The sequence below is a fragment of the Alligator mississippiensis genome, chromosome 3 (genome assembly GCF_030867095.1).
Source record: "Alligator mississippiensis isolate rAllMis1 chromosome 3, rAllMis1, whole genome shotgun sequence".
Classification (NCBI taxonomy): Eukaryota; Metazoa; Chordata; order Crocodylia; family Alligatoridae; genus Alligator; species Alligator mississippiensis.
The window spans coordinates 224,872,116-224,891,692 of NC_081826.1; the positions used below are offsets into that span (position 1 = coordinate 224,872,116).

The 19,577-nt window shown below is 41.4% G+C and overlaps 1 protein-coding gene across 1 annotated transcript in view; it reads right to left on the minus strand.

Annotated features, from left to right (window-relative positions):
• Nucleotides 1–19,577, minus strand: part of LVRN (laeverin) — a 69,380-nt gene that overhangs the window by 39,020 nt on the left and 10,783 nt on the right. Inside the window, exons 2-6 of the mRNA XM_059724923.1 lie at nt 15,914–16,056; nt 14,501–14,640; nt 9,486–9,612; nt 7,274–7,428; nt 6,040–6,153 (exon numbers count right to left, since the gene is read on the minus strand). Coding sequence (XP_059580906.1) covers nt 6,040–6,153; nt 7,274–7,428; nt 9,486–9,612; nt 14,501–14,640; nt 15,914–16,056 — 679 coding nt within the window. The remainder of the gene's footprint in view (nt 1–6,039; nt 6,154–7,273; nt 7,429–9,485; nt 9,613–14,500; nt 14,641–15,913; nt 16,057–19,577) is intronic.

Sequence of the window (19,577 nt, forward strand, 5' to 3'; positions counted from 1 at the left end):
CCTAAATTTGATACCTGTATTTGCAGGTATCAGATTTAGGTGTGAATAGCCTAAATTCACTATTTTTAACTAACTTTAGTCCCAAGTCAGTGCACACACAGCGTTAATGCGCTTTAACACCTGCATGTGTAGACACCTACCTAAACCCACTTAATGTGCATTAAACTAATGTGTATTAAATTTAGGTGCTTAAATGCATAAGTAGACACGTCCATCGTAACTGTAATTTAAATGCACCAGGAGAGTAACCAATCCAGCACAAGGATGTCAGATCGCATACTTGGGGAAATGAAGAAATTTATGCTCATTTGCTTTGTTTGAAAATGCATTTTGTATTTTCACATCTACACACAAGTTCAGTTAATAATTTCAGTCAATAAAACAGATTTTATTTTGTTTGTTAAAACACTGCAAGTCACTTTAAGTGTACTTACCAAAGAGGTGGAGCCTGATTTATTTGAAGATTAGTCTCACCTTTGCAAACAATTACTTTTTTGAGCCAAATTTTCAATGTCTATAATTTTGCACCTCCATTTGAGCTGTATGCGAAAACCCTCTAGTTACAGGTACAGATTTTTAAAAGGGCAAACATCACCAACAAAAAGCAAGCAAAAACTTCATTTCAGTTTAAAAATTCTCTATTTTCTCATGGTATTACATGCTGATTTATACAAAATAAAAATGTTGTTGACATTCAAAGAAGCCTGTTCACTAATCCCATGACCAAAAAAAATATAAATCTGATTTGATCCTCCTGAAAGAATGCGTTTGACATGCCTGAGTTAAGTTTCCAATTAATCACATTCTTAAGTACTTTGGCGAATTAAACAGGAAAGGTGGTGAATGGTCTACTCCCCAACTAAGTTAAAAGTTCACAGCAGTGCCAAGCATATAAACAGAATGGTCTAGATCACAGGTGACTAAGATGTAGTCCATGGGCTAGATGGGGTCAATGGAGCTACGTCATTCAACCCACAGGTATCCATCCCTATGGATCTGGAAATTTGGTGGTGAGGGAGCAGCAGCAGGATTAATTATCCGTGACAACACTGATCATCCATGGCCCACAGAACCAGCCCTTCAGGGCCAAATGAAGCTAGCACTACTGGTCTCTAGGACAGCAGTAGGTTTTAATTTTTAATCCAGTCAACAAAATAATGAGCTTGACTACTGTGAAGAAAGATGGGAAATAAATAAAACACTCACCCCAGGGAATGAGTCCGAGAGGGAGAGAAATGAGAACAGGAGGAGAGCGATGCTTCTGGGGCAGCTGCTCTGTAAAGATACCACAACCCCGAGAGGGGAGGGGTGAGGCATGGAAGGAATGGGCATCAGAAGACATCACTGAGCAGAAAGATCGGGAAGAGAGCAGGGACGAAAAGAAACCCCGAGGACCCAGCCCGAGCAGGGAGAAGATCTCAAGCAAATCTGGTTAAGCTAGAAATCACCAGTGAAAAAAGAAAAAAAAACCCACAAACCTTAAAAGGTAATACTCGAACAGCAAGAGGAAGAGCGCTGAAAAATATGGCTATCAGACACGTTACAGTGACAGCGGTTCTTGGGTTTTTCTGTTACTTGGATTTTGTTTTGAGCCATTCGGGCTCTATAGAAGACGGGTTATAAAAGAGACTGGGAGACAACTACTCCTTAACGAGACTGTGACATACTGTGAGTTCTCAGGAAGGAAGAACATGCCTAGAGATCAATAAATAAATAAAACACTGGGAGTTATAAATGGGACTGATTAAGAATGCTATGTTGGCATTATAGATGTTACGTTTATATCCAAATTGAATTCTGTCTAAGTTAATATTAAGATGTAATTGATGTGGAGAGAAGTAACAATAGCCTTACAAACAGCGAGTTGATTATGGATGTAAAAATAAATCTTGACAAATAAAGACAATTGTAACCTAAACAAAGTAAGACTGTGATTTCAAATGATGATGAGCCTTGGGTGCCAAGTAGAAGAGTTACAGTAAAAGGGGTAACCCAAGAGGATCCCCACAAGTTGCCAGAGCCCTACAATTTGTGGTAGAAAACAAATAACACCTCCTGACTAATAACATCATACAATAATCAAGATGTGACAGGCGAGAGTTGGAATATACCACAAGTAGTCCAAGACTGAGCAAACTGAGAAAAGAAGGGCTAAAATAATATGGTAAGCTATTAGCGGTACCTCACAACTACATAGAAATCAAAGTGATAATTCTAGTTTGGGATCACAGAAACAAACAAATCATTGGACATTTATGCTGAAACTTTGTGTCACTGTACCCCTCAGTAAACTATAACACTCTTGTAGTTGGTACGTTTAGTTCTATACAATATGCTAAGATTAAAATTTCTCTGTGAACTCTGTCATACATGCTTTATTTGACTTGTAAACCTTTCTCTGCATCTTATAAGTAGGAGCTCTACTTATCCAGCTGTACTGATTAGTTTTTTACAAATTTGAATTATTAATGTTTTATTTTTGGTTTGTTTAGTTGTTTTCATCTTTTAAATAATCATTTCCTACAAGCTTATTTTAATTTTGTCTGCATAATTTACCAATCTTCCTATAATTATGACAAAATGAATGTCAAAGCAAAGACCCACAACAGAGTTACTCAACTTCTAGCCAATCCTTTGGCCTAATTCTTCACTTAATTAAAATGGTCAAAGGAAATGTGTAGATTCAATGCAAGAGCAAAGCAAAGTCCATTACCTTTGGTGTACACAAAACAGGAAAAAAATTACTGTGTAATTTCCTATGCTGTATTTGATGTTGAACATGAAGTAACACTTTAACTCTAAAAAGACAACAAAGCAGTTTGTTGATTATATGACTTTATTTTTCTAAGTGATGTTAATATGGCCATTTACGAGCTTTAAAAACATTAAAGACTAGCCCTTGATCTTAAGATTGTGTTTTCTTCTTCCCAGTTCCTAGACTATTAAAAGCATTTAACTAACAACCTCAAGAACCACAGTCTAATTCTAAACTATGGTTGACTATTTTGTGCTGCTCCACTGATGCACAGAGACCCTGGACCCAGTTGAACTGACACTCCCCCTCCCCCCAGGATTTTCCTGGCTGTTATACACAAAAGTGATAAGTACTACAGGAATAAAAACAAAGAACCTTCTGGGGCGCACTTTTTTGTGTAGGGGGTAAAGTCCAAGTGTCTAGTTCTTGCTGCAGTGAAGTGAATCCTGGCTAACATAATGGCCCCTACTATAACCTGCAGCAAGGACTCTCCCTGGCAAAAAGTAGCCTTTTTCTGTGCCCATCTTAGATCGTAGCTGAAAATCTGGCTTTGTCTGTATTTAAAAAAAAAAGACAAGATTTACCTTTATCACAAACACTAATTTTCATACATAGATAAACTTACATTTGCCGCTGTTTCAAAAGGAGAGAAAGCTGCTGATTCTGTTACGTTCTAACACTTACATCTGGACAAGGTGGAAACAATATAAATGTGACAAAACAGCTCCAACTTTATCCCTAGATGAAGCAGCATTAACCTTGGAGCTGCTTTGCTTCATCTGTATAGGTAGTCCCAGCTAGTGCACACAACTGCTAGAACATAACATTGTATTCAGTACCCCAGATAAGGACCACACTGCAGTTCACAAGGGGAAAGCATTAACTTGCAACCTGTATAGCCTCAAAGCAGGAGTGGAAGGACATTTCTCGACCGATGGGGAAAAATTAGGAGTTTGCTCTTTCAAGGCTCTTCACTGGGAAGGGGGCCAGAAGGCAGTGGAAAGGCACCACCCAAGAAGTTGATGCACAATTCAGTGAGGCTTGGGTAATCCACAGGTTCCTGCATCCTGGGGAGGGGAAGTTATAAATAGGCGTGCACCGATTGAGATTTTTTTGGCTGATACCAATGACCAATTTTTAATGAACCATATCGACCAATACCGATCCAATTGATGATATGTGGCCCGGCAGCACGGAGAGCAGCATCCAGCTTCTAAGTCTGTTGTGGGGGAAGGGATGAGAGGAGAGAGACGAGGCTTGGGTGGGGGGCAGATAAAGGGAGGGAGTGGGACTGGGGCAGGCGCTGCACAGCCAGGGCAGGATGGGGCACAGGGCAGAGCCACAGGTGGGGGTGCGGGGCAGGCAGCTCCTGCTGGTGCATGCACCCCAGGAGGGCATGGGAGGTATGTGCCTCCTGGATCTGTGCGCAGGGTGATGACAGCCTGCCAGGCTCTTCCTGGTGGGAGGACTGGGCTGTGCTTGGGGCAGGCGATGGCAGGGCTGGGAGGCGGCTACAGGATGGGCTATGGTGAATTTTGGGGTGGTTGTAGCCTCACCATAACCCCCCCCCCTCCCAGCACCACCACAGCCTGCACTGAGTGCAGCTGAGCCCAGCCCCCCTGCCAAGAAGAGCCTGGCACTACCCTTGGCCTCAGCCCGCCCTTGCCTTGCGCACAGATTCAGGGGGCATGTGCCCCCCATGCCCTCCCAGAGTGCATGCAGTAGCAGGAACCACTTGCCCCCACACCCTCCAGATGAGCTGTGGCTCTGTCCTACACCCCACCCCACCTGTGCAGCATCTGCCCCAGTGCCTGGCCCACTCCCTCCCTCACCACAGGGGCCTTGGTCTGTCCCCCTCCATGCCCCTTCCCCCACAACAGACTTACTAGCTGGACACTGCTCTCCATGGTGCCAGGATGCACTCCTGGCCACCTATGTGCTGCTCTGTGGCTGCGCTCATGCACAGGGCATTTATCAGCGACATTATCAGCTACATGGGTGACTGGTGCCTCCTGAGTCGGGGATGGCACTTGCCCCCACAGCAGCCAGTCAGCGACCGGGGGGAAGGGAGAGCCGCCCCGCGGCCAATTGTGCAGACTGGCGGGGGGAGTGGATGTGCCCCCATAGCTGATCACACCAACCCGGAAGTGCCAGTGGCATGCCCGGAAGTGTCAGCAGCACTTTTCCTGGCACCCCCACTCCCCAGCCGGTGCTCTCAGTGTGGGGCACCAGAGCTCCTGCCTGCCCCCCCCCGCCCTTGCCTAAATGGGGAATGCTGCTGTCAGAGGGTGCACCAGCACTCTCAGGGGGTGCACGTGTATTCCATGGAAACCAAAAAAACCCAGTTGCTGATAATGTCAATTTTCCTTATATCAGTGCTGATACAACATGGGACCAATGTATCAGTGCACCTCTAGTTATAACCACTTTCCCTCCAGTCTGAGCCCCAGCTCATGCCCAGATTACTAGTTCCACCCTTCCATTCTTGCAGTTAATACAGAACCTGGTATTTTGTCTGTTGTGAGAATTGTGCTTGTTGTCTTTTGGGAAGGTCTGGGTTAGGGCAGGGTTTTGCAGATCAGGAACCAAGAAGGATGAGTTGTGAGCTCAGATTCAAAATGCCCAAATTTAACAGGTTGCTAGTGTGTAGAGACATGCTAATCCTATAAAGTATAAAAACAGACATCTTTGGTCTGACTGTCCACTGCTTGGATTTGCATTAAAACATGCATTTACACATGCAGCACCATTTACAATCATTAACACAAGCAGCAGCCAGAATGGCAATTAACCTTAATTAGCTACAATTGTCCCAGTAAAAGGTATCATCTGGGAGACTTCACAGTTATTTACAGGGGGACAATGGGCTTGCATGGCTGCAGGATCCCTAGATAAAAGGCTTTGTCTTGGGAGTCTGTTTTTAGTTTAGGGTATCCATGTCTCTGATAAATGTGAACTGAAAGCAGATTTATGGAAGACCTCCTCAGAAGGTGGGGAATGGGGCTAGAGGTGGAGATCAGGTCCTAGTATCTGGTACATCTAGGTGACAACTCCCTTATCCCAACCCTTTATTGTATGAGTGAGGGACTGTGGCAATCCACCCATAGGCTGGTGTTCAGGTTGCCTGCAGTTGTTGAGGGCTAAGAGCAGCCCTTCTTCTGGTAGACATGATTAAGGAAAAAGAATCATGACCTACATTGTTACTGCTAGTAGTTCCCAGATGAGCTCAATTAATCCTTTCCTTTGTTACAACATGTCCATAACCATTCAGGTTCCATACTCACCAATGGTGGTTTGGGTTCAACGTATTTAGCTCCTATGTATTCAAAGTAAGATGCAAATCCTTCATTAAGCCATAGATCATTCCACCAACTCATGGTGACCAGATTTCCAAACCACTTAAATAAAAAAAGAAACACATCTTAGACTGCATTTCTCTGAACTTCAGTCTTCAATGTTTTACGTTAAACCACTATGTATGACCATGAGAAGACTTTGACTTTTTATGCGTCTATGTTAGCACAATAAAATGCTACACTTTTTTTGAGTTGGTGGAAATTTAACAGTACAAAGATAAAACTTGAAAAAAGCTATACAGATACAGGTTATTTATTGTACATTTTTAAATTCCTGTCTGAAGGTAGAAAGCATTAGCATATCCAGTCAGTTCTCCATTCTATTTAATTTAAAGAAGTTACTAATAAATTTGAAAATCTAACAGAAAAAAAGTCAGGTTATGACTTGAAAATATTTCAGTTTCTCAGATTATGGACAAAAATATTTTTCTCACAGCTGATTGTAAATAACCATTTGTTTTTCTTCGTTCTTAACAAAAGGAAAGTGTCAAGTAGATAATAAACAGGAGTGGGGAAACAGCTAACTCCCAAGACCAGCAAATGCCTTTTTTGGTAAGCCATAATAATTCTATAACAGCTATTACATACTAAGATTTGGCAGTTTATATTTTTTAACAAATAGATATATCATTTGGTGATCTGCAATTTCATTACACTGTATTTGTTACTCCTTAAGGTCTTGAACTATTACTTCTCTTTAAACAATGTTTACTTAAGTACTGACATTTATTTTATTGGCCCACAATAAAAAGCACTAACTTTTTAGACCTTCAGATGAACAGATGAAGTTAGCAAAGTATGACATGTTCCAGTAAGGTATCAAAGTATCTTATAAGAAAATGAAGTGCAGTTTGTTAAGAGGAGTTAGATGCATGAACCCTTGGAGTGAACAGCCTTTTTGAAGAATGGTTATGCCATCTTAGGTGCTATATAATTTGAGACAAATATGGTTGGGGTTCTCCTATCATGCTACAATTTGCTTTTCTTTTTGATCTGCCAAGCTGGTGTGTAACCAAACTGTTTTTTCCAACAAACTGGTATTATATAACAATGGATTTGTTTACTGCTATGAAACTTCCTTATCATTAGCTGTTGCACTACAGAAACTAGAAAAAGAGCAACTTCATAGAGAAACATATGTACAGAATGTTTTACCACGTGCCTGGTGTCCTATTTCATGTGAAACAATTAAAGAAACAAAAGCCTTTCTGTTTATTAAATTTTCCATTGGGCAGTAGATCAATGATGATTCTCGGAAAGTCATTAGCCCCCAGTTTTCCATAGCACCTGCTCCAAAATCAGGAAGTGCAACCAAATCTAAATTGAGTCAAACAGAAAAAAATATTTGTTTCAAAATTAAATGACTGCATGAAATATATAATATATTTACCCAATTTTACCAAGCTGTTATATTGGTTATACATACAAGGTGCTATAGGGGTTCCAAGGTGAGCTGCTCTGGCCACTTACAAGTTGAACAAACCTGTTCAACTTGTAAGTGGCCAGAGACCACATGCCACATAGACACTCGCTGTTGTACCATGTGTTGTGTGGGTATCCCATTCCCCTTCATACCTCCCAACTCCCCGGCTAGGCTCCCCCACTGCGCTGTGCTGTGCAAGCACCTGGGCCACAGGCTCTCCCAGTCCCAAGGTCTATGCTGTGCAGCCCCCTCTCTGGAGGGGAGGAAGCAGAAGCCAGAGGAGGGAGGAAGAGCATAGAGACACCAGCTGCTGCCGCACCCAAAGTAACAGGGGCAGAGGCAGCCACGTGGGAACTTAGGGGCCACAAATTAATTCTCTGTGGGCTGAATAAAGTCCAAAGGCTGCAAGCTGGATATCTCTGAAAATGCTCTTGGAATAAATTTCCTTCTGTAACTTTTAACAGCATGTCTCTTTAAGAGTGCCAGTCTTTCAGTCAGCAAAAAAGTCAACTAAGACCAAACCTCATCAGTCTGTAGTATCATGTACTGGAGTACTTTGTGAATAAAAATCCTTTTTGAAGGATTTTAAAGTTCTATCAGTTACTGGGAAAGATTATATTCAGCCCAGACAAGGGCCTAACACCCAACACCCCCTGCCTTCTAGGGGCAGCCTCCCTGTCCAATCATGACATCAAGGCATAGAAGGCAAAACAACAAGGTGGGATCCTGAAAGGTCATAGGGGGCAGGTAAGCTGGGGTCCAGGTAGCTGCCAGGGGGCAATTTTCCTGCCCCAAGGCTGGATGTGCTACAAGGGGATATAAAGAAACCCCAAAAGAAAACAACACTTGCTTCTTCCTCTTCCCCCGCCTCCCCACTCCCTCTTCTTCTCATGACTTCTCAGTAAGTTTCTCTTGGCTCCTCAAAGAAAAAGCTCTTTCCCTCAAAAGTATGTATGAATGGATTAACTATCCCTAGAAACCTGTGACCAGTGACCTGTCTTTTTCCACATAAAAGGTCTCAGAGTAAGTCTGTTTTCTAGATAATCCCTCTTGTGCCTGATGAGCAGGGAGCACTTCTATGACTCAGATCTGGATGTTGGAGAACACAGAAAAAGGCTCTGGATGAATACCAAGTATGTATAAAACAATATTTTCTATTTAAAATTATAAATTCCACCATCCATTAAAAAGCTATTATTTGGGGGGAGGGGGAGACAATTTATTTATGGGGAGGGCGTTATTTTTTTAAATCAAAATGCAAAACAAAAGTGTGGTGGTAAAAGATGATAGTTTCTTCAGCTCATACATTAAGAAAAGCTAAAAGTTTTAACTGAATTGCATGTATTGTTATCGTTCTACTTTTGAGCTCAAATTTGTCCAGTATTTACATGAATCATCACCATGGGTCAAATCAGGCCACTGATTTTTAGTCAAGTTTTTAGATGAATTCAGTGAGAAATCAACACCACTGCAAAGGTCTGTGAAACTAAAATTTTACACATCAGGAGGCCCTGTAGTCTAGTTTTGAACCAGCATATAGACACTAGTCTACCAGAGTAAAACTACAGTAATCAAGACCCATAATGATGTCAAGGGGTTGGGGTTGGTTTGTACCTATCAGCTAGGATAACGAAGCCTAAAAAGTAGCTACATTACATTTCTCATCAAACATTTAGTATTTTTGCATGTGGCTCCTAAACATGTCATTAGAAGTCAAGTCAAAATAAGATCATGGTTTCTCAGATCATAAATCCATTCTGAAGTTAATGAAATACAAGTTAATTATTGCACAGAAAGGAGAAAGGAGAGCAATGAGTTAAGACTTAGGACTAGCATTCCATGAACCTTACATAGATTCAAATAACTCTGGCAAGAGAGGATTCAATATTTCCATGGGCATGTTATATGATCATCAGCTATTTGTGCCTAAAAAGAAAAGAAGTGACCTCACCTGTTTTTGGAAGAGGGTAGCTGATATTAAATAAATCTTCCAGAAATGAAAAGATTGGTCCTGTGATATTTAAAGCATAGTCAACACACCCCTTTTCAACTGCTTCTTTCCGAGCCCAAATACGTATCTATAATAAAGCAAGGAAATATTATTTTAGACAACTGTTGCATTTTTCAATTTCCTTGCTTCTCTTCTGCGAAGGCAATATTTTTAAGCAGCTACATTGAAGGTGTTGCCTACCACATCTGATCATGCAATTACATTTTTATGCAAGAAAAAGAAGAAATGTACCACTAGATTTAAAGCTCAGTCCCATTACAATCAAGGATAGCTTTGTGCTTTTGGGTCCAAGATTTGTGTCTAAATATATATACATGGAGCAGACTAATTACTAGTTACTTTTATACTACATGCCACCTCAGACCACAGTGACATTTAAGAGCTTTCCTTCTTTCCATTCCCACCCCTCAGTACAGCTACAACAATGCTTTCACTCTCCATACATGGTTAAGTTTTTTGTCATGAATCCCTAGCTTGTCATGACTCCCTACAGCTTTGGTCATGGCTCCCTACTGCATCTGGAATTTAAAGATGGTTTCCCACTGAAGGACTAGACAGGTCCAGGACTGCTTAGTCTCCAAAATCAGACAAAAATCAGTTGTATTTGATTTGGTATAGCTTTCCAAAGTAAAAAAATTATTTTTTTAAAAACATTGCTTTACCTTGTACCAGCAAAAAATACGTGCACATACCAGAATTCATAACTTGTGGGCTTTTGAATAAGTCACTAAGGCATTTACATTGTTACAAAACCCGGGTGTAATGGGGTGCTTCCAAAGACATACCCTTGGTTTGTGTAAGCTTAATAGTCCCCCCCAGGCTGCCAAATGGGCATGCTGAGGTTATTTATTGGCCCAGAAATCAACATTTATCACACAACCTTCAGTCAAACAGTAGAGAGAACAAAGGGATTTATTACACAGAAAGAAAAAAAATGATCAAATGCTTTGATAACAGGACATGGTAAAACAAAACTGACAAAATCCTTACCCTACTTCTGAACTACTACCTAAACCTCAGAAAGATCCTATGAAAGTCTCCCAGGGTCAACCTCCTCTCAGTGACAGCCAGCTCCCTTCACCCTGGGGACTTGCAGTCCACCACTCCTCCCAGGAAGCCCTCTCTCCTACTCTCACTCCCATCAGCATCCTCCCCCATCTATATTTATGGGGAGCCAGAGAATCCTCTTGAGTGTCTCCCTCTGTGGTTCCATGGCATAAATACATCAAATCATAGAAAATTAGGGTTGGAAGGGACCTCAGGAGGTCATCTAGTCCAACCCCCTGCCCAAAGTAGGACCATCCCGAGCTAAATCATTCCAGCCAAAACTTAAAAACCTCCAATGATGGAGAGTTCACAACCTCTCTGGGTAACCTGTTCCAGTGTTTTACTACTTTCCTAGTGAGAAAATTCTACCCAATATAAAACCTAAATTTCCCTTGCTGCAACTTGAGACGGTTGCTCCTTGTTCTCTCATCTGCTACCACTGAGAGCAGTCTAGCTCCATCCTCTTTGGAACCACCCTTCAGGTAATTGAAGGCTGCTATTAAATTCCTTCTCAGTCTTATCTTCTCCAAACTAAATAAGCCCAGTTCCTTCAGCCTCTCCTCATAAGTCATGTCCCCCTGCCCACTCACCATTTTGGCTGCCCTCCACTAGACTCTCTCCAATTTGTCCACGTCTTTTCTGTAGTGGGGGGCCCAAAACTGGGCACAATACTCCAGATGTGGCCTCATCAGTGCTGAATAAAGGGGAATAATCACTTCCCTTGACATACTGGCAACACACCTACCAACCAATGCAGTCCAGTATGGCATTAGCTTTCTTTGCAACAAGGGCACACTGTTGGCTCATATCCAGCTTATTCCCCACTGTAACCCCCAGGTCCTTTTCTGCAGAGCTGCTGCCTAGCCAGTCAGCACCCAGCCTCTACTGGTGCATGGGATTGTTCTGTCCTAAGTACTGGAGTTTGTACTTGTCCTTGTTGAACCTCATGTGATTCCTTTTGACCCAATCCTTCAATTTGTCCAGGTCACTCTGAATCCTATCCCTACCCTCCAGCATATCTATTTCTCCCCCCAGCGTGGTGTCATCTGCAAACTTGCTGAGGGTGCACTCTATGCCATCTTCCACATCGTTGATGAAGACATTGAACAAAACTGGCCCCAGGACTGCCACCTGGGGCACTCCACTTGATACAGGTTGCCAACTAGACATTGAGCCATTGACTACTACCCTCTGAACCCGATGTCCCAACCAATCTTCTATCCACCTTACAGTCCATTCATCCAGCCCATACTTCCTTAGCTTGCCTGTAAGAATGTTGTTGGAGACCATGTCAAAAATCTTGCTAAAAATCAAGGTATACCACATCCCCATCTCCCCACATCCACAAAAGCAGTCACCTCATCATGGAAGGCAATCAGGTTGGTAAGGCATGATTTGCCCCTGGTGAATCCATGCTGACTGTTCCTAATCATCTTCTTCTCCTCCAAGTGCTTAGAAATGGATTCCTTGAGGATCTGCTTCTTGGTTTGACCAAGATGACCTCTCCTCATCGCCATGAGTTTTCAAAGATTATGGCCAGTGGCTCTGCATTCTCATCAGCCAACTCCCTCAGCACCCGCAGGTGCATCTCATCTAGCCCCATGAACTTGTATATGTTCAGCTTTTCTAAACAGTCCCTAACTTGTTCTTTCACCACTAAGAGTTGCTCACCTCCTCCCCAAACAGTGCTGCCCAGTAGTCTGGGAGCTGACCTTGCCTGTGAAGACTGACATGAAAAAAGCATTGAGCAGTTCAGCATTTTCTGCGTCCTCTGCCACAAGGTTGCCTCTCTCATTCAATAAGGGACCCACACTTTCCCTGATCCTCCTCTTGCTATCAACATACTTATAGAAACCCTTCTTGTTACCCTTCACAGGAGCTCTGAGCAAACGTATGGCTCTTTTACATCAAGTGCAACTCCTCCTCCTCTGCTCTTCTGCCTGTCCTTCCTGAACAGTTTGTACCCATCCATGACAGTGCTCCAGTCATGCGAGCTCCCACTGTGTCTCTGTTATTCCAATCATGTCATAGTTCCATGACTGTGCAAGGACTTCCAATTCTTCCTGCTTGTTTCCCAGGCTCTGTGCATTTGTATACAGGCACCTGAGGTAACTAGTCGACTGCCCTGATTTCTCAGGAAATACGAGAACACCTCCCCTGTTGCCCCTTCCTGCTTGCTCTTCCTCCAGGTCTCCCCCTTCCCCACTTACCTCAGGGCTTTAGTCTCCATCTCCCGGAGAACCTGAGGCGGTAAATGCACATATAATCTTCTATAGTGAAGTCCTTTGAAAGTTCAGCATGCAAGTGCTCAATGCCTCCAAACATAAAGCATGTATACTGTACAGCCATTTGACTTTAAATCAGTGCCTATAGATTTTGTATGTGCCATTACGGCATGCACACCTTTTACATTTGGATGCCGGAATGCATTTGCTACTTGCAGGCTGAATTTTCAAAGGGCTTCAGTTCAATACATGTATAGAGGATCCGTTAGTGCATGTATAGAGGGTGCATGCTCTTGACTCAGAGGCATCTGACATTAAGGATTTAAAGAGAATACATCAAAATATTCAATTAACATTGTCCCTCCAATCTTGTGTTTCCATTTTTGGCCAAAGTGTTGCAGAAGTCTCAAAGGTGAACTGAAGGTAAATTTTTTCTCTAGATCATGTGCAGAAGGAAGGAGACACTTCAGCTAAATGATCAAGCAAATGCTAGTTTGGGGGCTTGGCTACTGCCCCTGTCAGCACCTACTGATTCCTGGGATTTGGAGGCTTGTGCTGGCCTCTCTCCCTATGTCTGCTGCAATGTGCAGCAGGCACCATATCAGACTGTATACTTCTCTTTGACACAGAGCAGAAGATTGCATCCAGTAGCACTATCATCACTCTTTCATTTATAAAGAGTGTCCAACATTAAGAATAGGACTCAGCTCTGGTACTTAAATGCTGAGCAGAGATTGTTATATTTGTCTTTACTTTCTCAACAGATACAAAAAAACTAAACAAAAAAGTAAGAATAAGTAACATTTTACAATCAAGGGTGAGCAAGTTCCAGGCCGGTGGAGCAGTTTGATCTGACCCATGGACATGAGGCTTCAGCAGCATTCAGTGACAGGGGGCTTTGGCAGCAGTCACTTTCCCAAGCCGCTGTATGGAGAAGCAGCAGCAGTGCATAGTCTCCTCATCCTGCCCAGTGAAAACCAGCAGTGGTGGCTGTGTCCTAGCTGCCCACCTACCTGCCTGCCTATGACCCAAACCAGGTCACTCTGGTCCACAGCCTAAAAGGGTTGCTAACTGTTTTTTTAAGGTGTTCCTTAAGGAGAACTCCATTGCATGACAAGGTAAATCCAATTGCTATAAACATCACATACTGAATAAAAAAATTGTTTATACGCACACAATATTAGCTTCTAGAAGTTAAAAATGGTGCCCAGCATTAAAAAAAAACCCCTAACAATATCAGTTACAAGTCCACACTGAGGCATAGTGCTGCTCTTATTCAAGACATTAGGGTTGGGAGTTTTAAAAGGGTCTGAATGAGTTAGGCCCCCTTGTCACTGAACTCATATGAGCAGAAATGGGGTTGTTTTATAAATTAACTGGGTTAAGAAGATCTTGAAATATAAGAAGCACTTTCTGTGGAATGACTTCTCAAAGTATATCAGATATTAATTTAAAACAGATCAGATGCACACTTATGAAACTATTGGTACAGAATGAATGCACCCCAGTGTTTTTGAAGAAAAGTTTTCTGCACATGTGGTTACAGGGAAAATGTTATCACTTCTGCCACTTAATCAAATACTTTCAGAATTGGGAAATAAAAAGATACCTCAGAGAACACAGCAGACTGGAACTAGTTTATGCTTAGATGCTCTTGTTAACATTCTGCAGTAGATCATTTACCTCTTTGCCCCTCTCTGTTACAGTCACATGATCAAAGTCGCAAACTACAAAAGCAGTTATGTAAGTTGACATTTTTGGGGTAGTATCAAATGTAGTGACAGTCCATATGCTTCCATTCTCATCTTTCATTTCAGATACACCTAGAACAAAAATAATTATGGTAGAAGATATTCAAATTATTACATAACTAAACAAGAACTTTTATTTTTTTAGCACCTTTTTTATACATGTCTTTTTTGTATTCTGATACTATACAGGACTGCACTGACTAAATATGTTTCTGCTGACAGGTGTTATGACAACTCAGCTTTTTCCATGTACCTGAATGATAACCTCATATGCAAACACTCTAATAATCCACTCCTGAGCTTCTTAACCAAGGTCTATGGAACATATAGAGCTGTTCTTAGTACAAAAAAAAGTGTAAAAATGCTTCCTTTCTTTAGTAACTATAATTATACTATAACACAAGTAAAATCAAGCCTGCTCAAACAAGAATTATCCAAAGTTTAAGTATCTCATCCCTAATCAGACCATCAGACCCTTTCTTTCTCATATTCTCCCCCAGTACACACAGAAAAGTACATGGGAAAAAGTTCTGTGAGGAGGAAACTTTCAGGGCTACCCTCATAGAGACTCCCCATCTTCCGTCCCAATATTAACTACATTCCACACAGGTTTGATAATGTCCTCCCTTTTACTGACTGTAATTATTTAAATAAGAAACAAAGAATCATGTCATTGAGACTACAGAAAAAGCCTTTTAAACTAAAAGGATACCTATGCTCTTCAAGTTGACTGCCATGAAACATGTAACTAAACAATGAATAACAAGAAACAAATCTTCAAATACTTTGCAATCAAACTTCACTGGTACCAGGCACCATCAAAAGGTGAGCTAATATACTTACATCTCTTAAAACAGATTATAAATATTTGCCTAAAGGTTTTATCCACTTTCACTGGACCATCTAAGACATTTTACAAACCCACTAAAGAGTGTCTCAGCCTCAGCTCATGTTACTGTCTTACGTCCTTTTCCCAAACAGGAGTGAAAACTTCCTTCTAGAGGGTCACTTCTAGCAATCTACCAATGTCACTTTTGAACAGCAAGGACTAAGAAAGTCTAAGGCTTTCCAGGAAGAACAGAGAGCACTGGCTCTACTAACCTTCCTGCACTTACATTTCAAGTTGTCTTCATAGGGATTTTGAGGTTTTATTTCTCTGTGTTACTAAGGTAGAATATACCAACTGAGTAGAATTTGCAAATATATCTAGCAGCCATAGCCCATGGATAACAGAACATTATCATATACAATGACATATTAATGTGCTACTCTTATATGCTGTTCAGGTAATTCAACCCATCATTAAGGTAATTTGGGAAAATACAGAAGGCTGTTTTTAACTTACCTATAGCAGGCATGTTGGAAAGAGCTACATAGCTGGGATCATGGACAATTCTAATGTTAAATGTTGCCTTCATGTCAGGCTCATCAAAGCATGGAAACACATTCCTTGCATATGTTGGTTCCAACTGTGATGCAATCAGCATACTAAATTGAAAATATGAATATTGTTAACCCAATATGTTGCAGTTAATCAAAATCAATATGCGGTGCACAAAATCTGCCAAGTTAGAAATAGAGAAGGTTAATCATATACAGATGCGGACGTAGAAAAGGCTTAGTCAGCGCTTGAAGACAAGACCAAACCAACCCCTTCAGAGCTGCACGTGCAGACTTATCAAGACCAACTGGATAAGCAAGCTCTGTGCCTGCTTTTTATTTATCTGTAGAGATCACAGTGTTATATCTTTGAGTTTTGGCTTGACATAAGAGTCTCATGCACAGATAATACTGTCCACAGCAGGCAATTGTTTAAGATTTATGTAATCGCCCAAATTTTCATCTCAGAAATGAATACTGTCTGGATGCCTGCCTGCTTGTCACGCTAAATACACCTTAATACATTATGCTCTTTAATTGTAGTGGTACATTTTACTAAAGGATTTTAAGAACTGGTGTTGCAGATACTGTCCCTCTACACCAAGCACCAGAGCAAGCCTCAAGGAGAATGCTGAGGAGAACCCTGCCCCCTACCACCCGCATGCCAGCGAGTTCTGCCTGCCACTCATGTGATAATTCTGAACAGGGCTTTGGGGGCAGATTTTGGACTGGTTTGAGGTGCCCAACTTAAAACATCCTTACTGAAAAAAAGACAAAATTACTTCCCTGTGCTCAGTATTCCTTACGGTTCCACTAAGGGACGACAGTGCAGTGGAAACCTTTAAAAAATGTTGACCGTGCTGTGGTAGGATCAAATTGCCACCATAAAAACCTCTTATACATCTTAGTATGAGGTGAGTGAGGCTAGGTAGGTCAAAAATAGGCAAATGCCACCCAAGCAAGTAATTTACAAATGTTTAGCTTTCTACAGTACTTATAAACCTGTGAAAACTGAGCTATGAGTTAATGCAGTCATGAGGAAGCTATAACTTCTGTTAATTCAAGAGTTCACTGTTAGCCTTATTTGTCTTGACACTACTACAGGGCTTATATCTTTCACGCGATTGAGATGTTCTTAAACAATAATCTAATATATTAGCTACAAACAGGCTTATCTTCAACATCACACATGAGTGGTTTCTCTTTCCACTTAGATTTATACAAGCAAACTAGTTAATTAAAAAGAAACTGCAGTTTGGATTCCTTAGCATTTTTTTAAGGGCTGCATCTACACAGCACTGTGCTTTAGTACTTCCTTTAGTACTAAAGCATGGCACGGTAACTGCCTGATCCACATGATCGCTATGTTGGCGTAGCGTGCCATATGGTGACGTAGTGTGTAGCTACGTTGCCATAGGGCAACTGTAGTTGTGCCCAAGGTATCCCAGAGGAAGCTTAAATGAATATTTTTGTTTTTAACCTGCAGTACAAAACACTTGCATTGTGATATAATGATGTTGCATGTTATATCTCCCCTGATCCAGCAAGGTTCCAAGAACTTCTTGCAAGGTACCAAGCATGCCTGTTTCCAACTACTTCATTTCACTGAGTACTTTCACACAGCACAGGAAATGTTCAGCATCTCACAGGATTAGACCCACTATGAGGAAGTAGCAATTTACTTGTCTACAGGAGAGAAATTCAAAATTTTCATATCATTGCTACCACCAGCTCAGCCCCCTGCTGCTAGGACCTTCAGAGTTCTTGTGCGGACGGATCTTTTGCTATCACCATTTAATCACTGTGGGTGTGTCTACATGTTTATTAATGCGTTGTAGTTACTGCACATTAAGTTGGTACTTGTACAGGCAGTCCTCAGCTTACAATGTTTCAAGTTATAATGTTTCACACTTACACTGTTTATAAATTGACACCCTATTTCAACTTTATGATGTCAGTTTCGACTTTACAACGCTTGATGCGATGCAACACCACACCAGTGAACAAGTTCACTGCGTTGCTCATCTCCCTGGAGAACATCTGTCCAAACTTCCTTGGACACTTTCTCTAAGAAAGCAGACAAGACTCCAGAAAAACTTGCAGCCAAGACTCCTGAGAGGACTCCAGCCAACAACCCTTCAAAAAGTCCAACCAAGAACCTTTCAAAAAGTCCAGCAAAGCCACCTCAAAAAAGTCCTTCCAAATCAATATGATTGCTATTTACAATATAAATACATTAATGTAGCTATATTACCAATTTATAATTGATCGAGTACAAAATACTGGGGTATTTTTAGTGAAAATAGGGTATTGGGCCTTGGTTCAGGAACCAATCTCCCATTTATAACATTGTTTCTCACGAGAAAATTGGTTCCGAGTTACGTTTCGAATTAAGACAAGGTTTTCAGGAACCAATTGTGTTGTAAATCTGAGGACTGCCTGTATAACCAAATACTAAATCAATGCACAGTAACCAGTGCTACTGAGCAGTACTGCCGGGGCACAACTTTTTAGTGACGCTAACTGAGCAGAAGCCTAATACTACTGCACATTAGTGTATTAGCATGGCTTTTGCCTTGCACGCTACTGTGCAGTAGAATTAGGCTACTGCACAGTTAAGTGTCTTGTGTAGACGCACCCTGTATCATCTAATCCTGCTCAGAGCAAGTCTAATCAACAGTGGTATGGAAAACACCTAGCAGTCCACCTATGCAATGCTCTCAACATTGTTAACATTAATGGACCAGAACTAATGTAGATGGGGCTAAAGTGCAATGATGATAGGATGTACCATGTCAGGATGTTATATCACAAAACTTTCCATGGCATTGGAAGCCCTCAAATACCTGCCTATCCTGCATATCTTGGGAGTATTCACCTGAGGCATAAACATATTCCCTCACAACTGGGAGTTGTGCCCACATCTGAGGTAGTGCCTGCCATCTGGTCACTCACTGCTAGTTCTAGGAGATACTGTGGGTACCTTTCACTATTGCCAACTCCCCAGCCCAATGGAATTCCTGTCTCAGGGAAGCCTTGTACCAAGGTCTGTGCCAGGAGAACTAACACAAACCCTAAGCGAGGTTGGCCTGATGGCTGCAAAAACTTTTGTTCAAAAGCACAAAACAATATATTCTGGGCCAAGAAATAAGAAAAATGATTTTTTGTTATTTTTTCAGCAGGTTCCCAAGTAAAAAGAAACAAACCAAAAATGCTTCATGTACGCTATGTAAATAGTGGTTATTTTATACACGTTGATATCTGGCCAGGGGCACTATAAGTCACTGTTTATTTTTTCTTGTTTTCTTTGTTAGCTGAATTGCTAGCAAACTTTACTCCACATTGCACATCTATGACCTGACACAAATTATCCAAATGGAATATTACTTCACAGAAACTTAGCAATGCATAAGCAGACTAATGAATTCCTTTCATAACTCCTGTGTTTTTGCATATAGGTCTCTTTTCTTTGCATTCTTTTTGTAAGCTATTTTAACAAATATTGGGTAGCACTGCCTAATGTTAGCCAAATACAATCAAAGCAGTATTCCAAGCAAGTCCCACCAGGCAGATAACAGAACTTTAAAAAATAAATCATGATAAGTTTCAGCTATTCCAAATAGCATTAC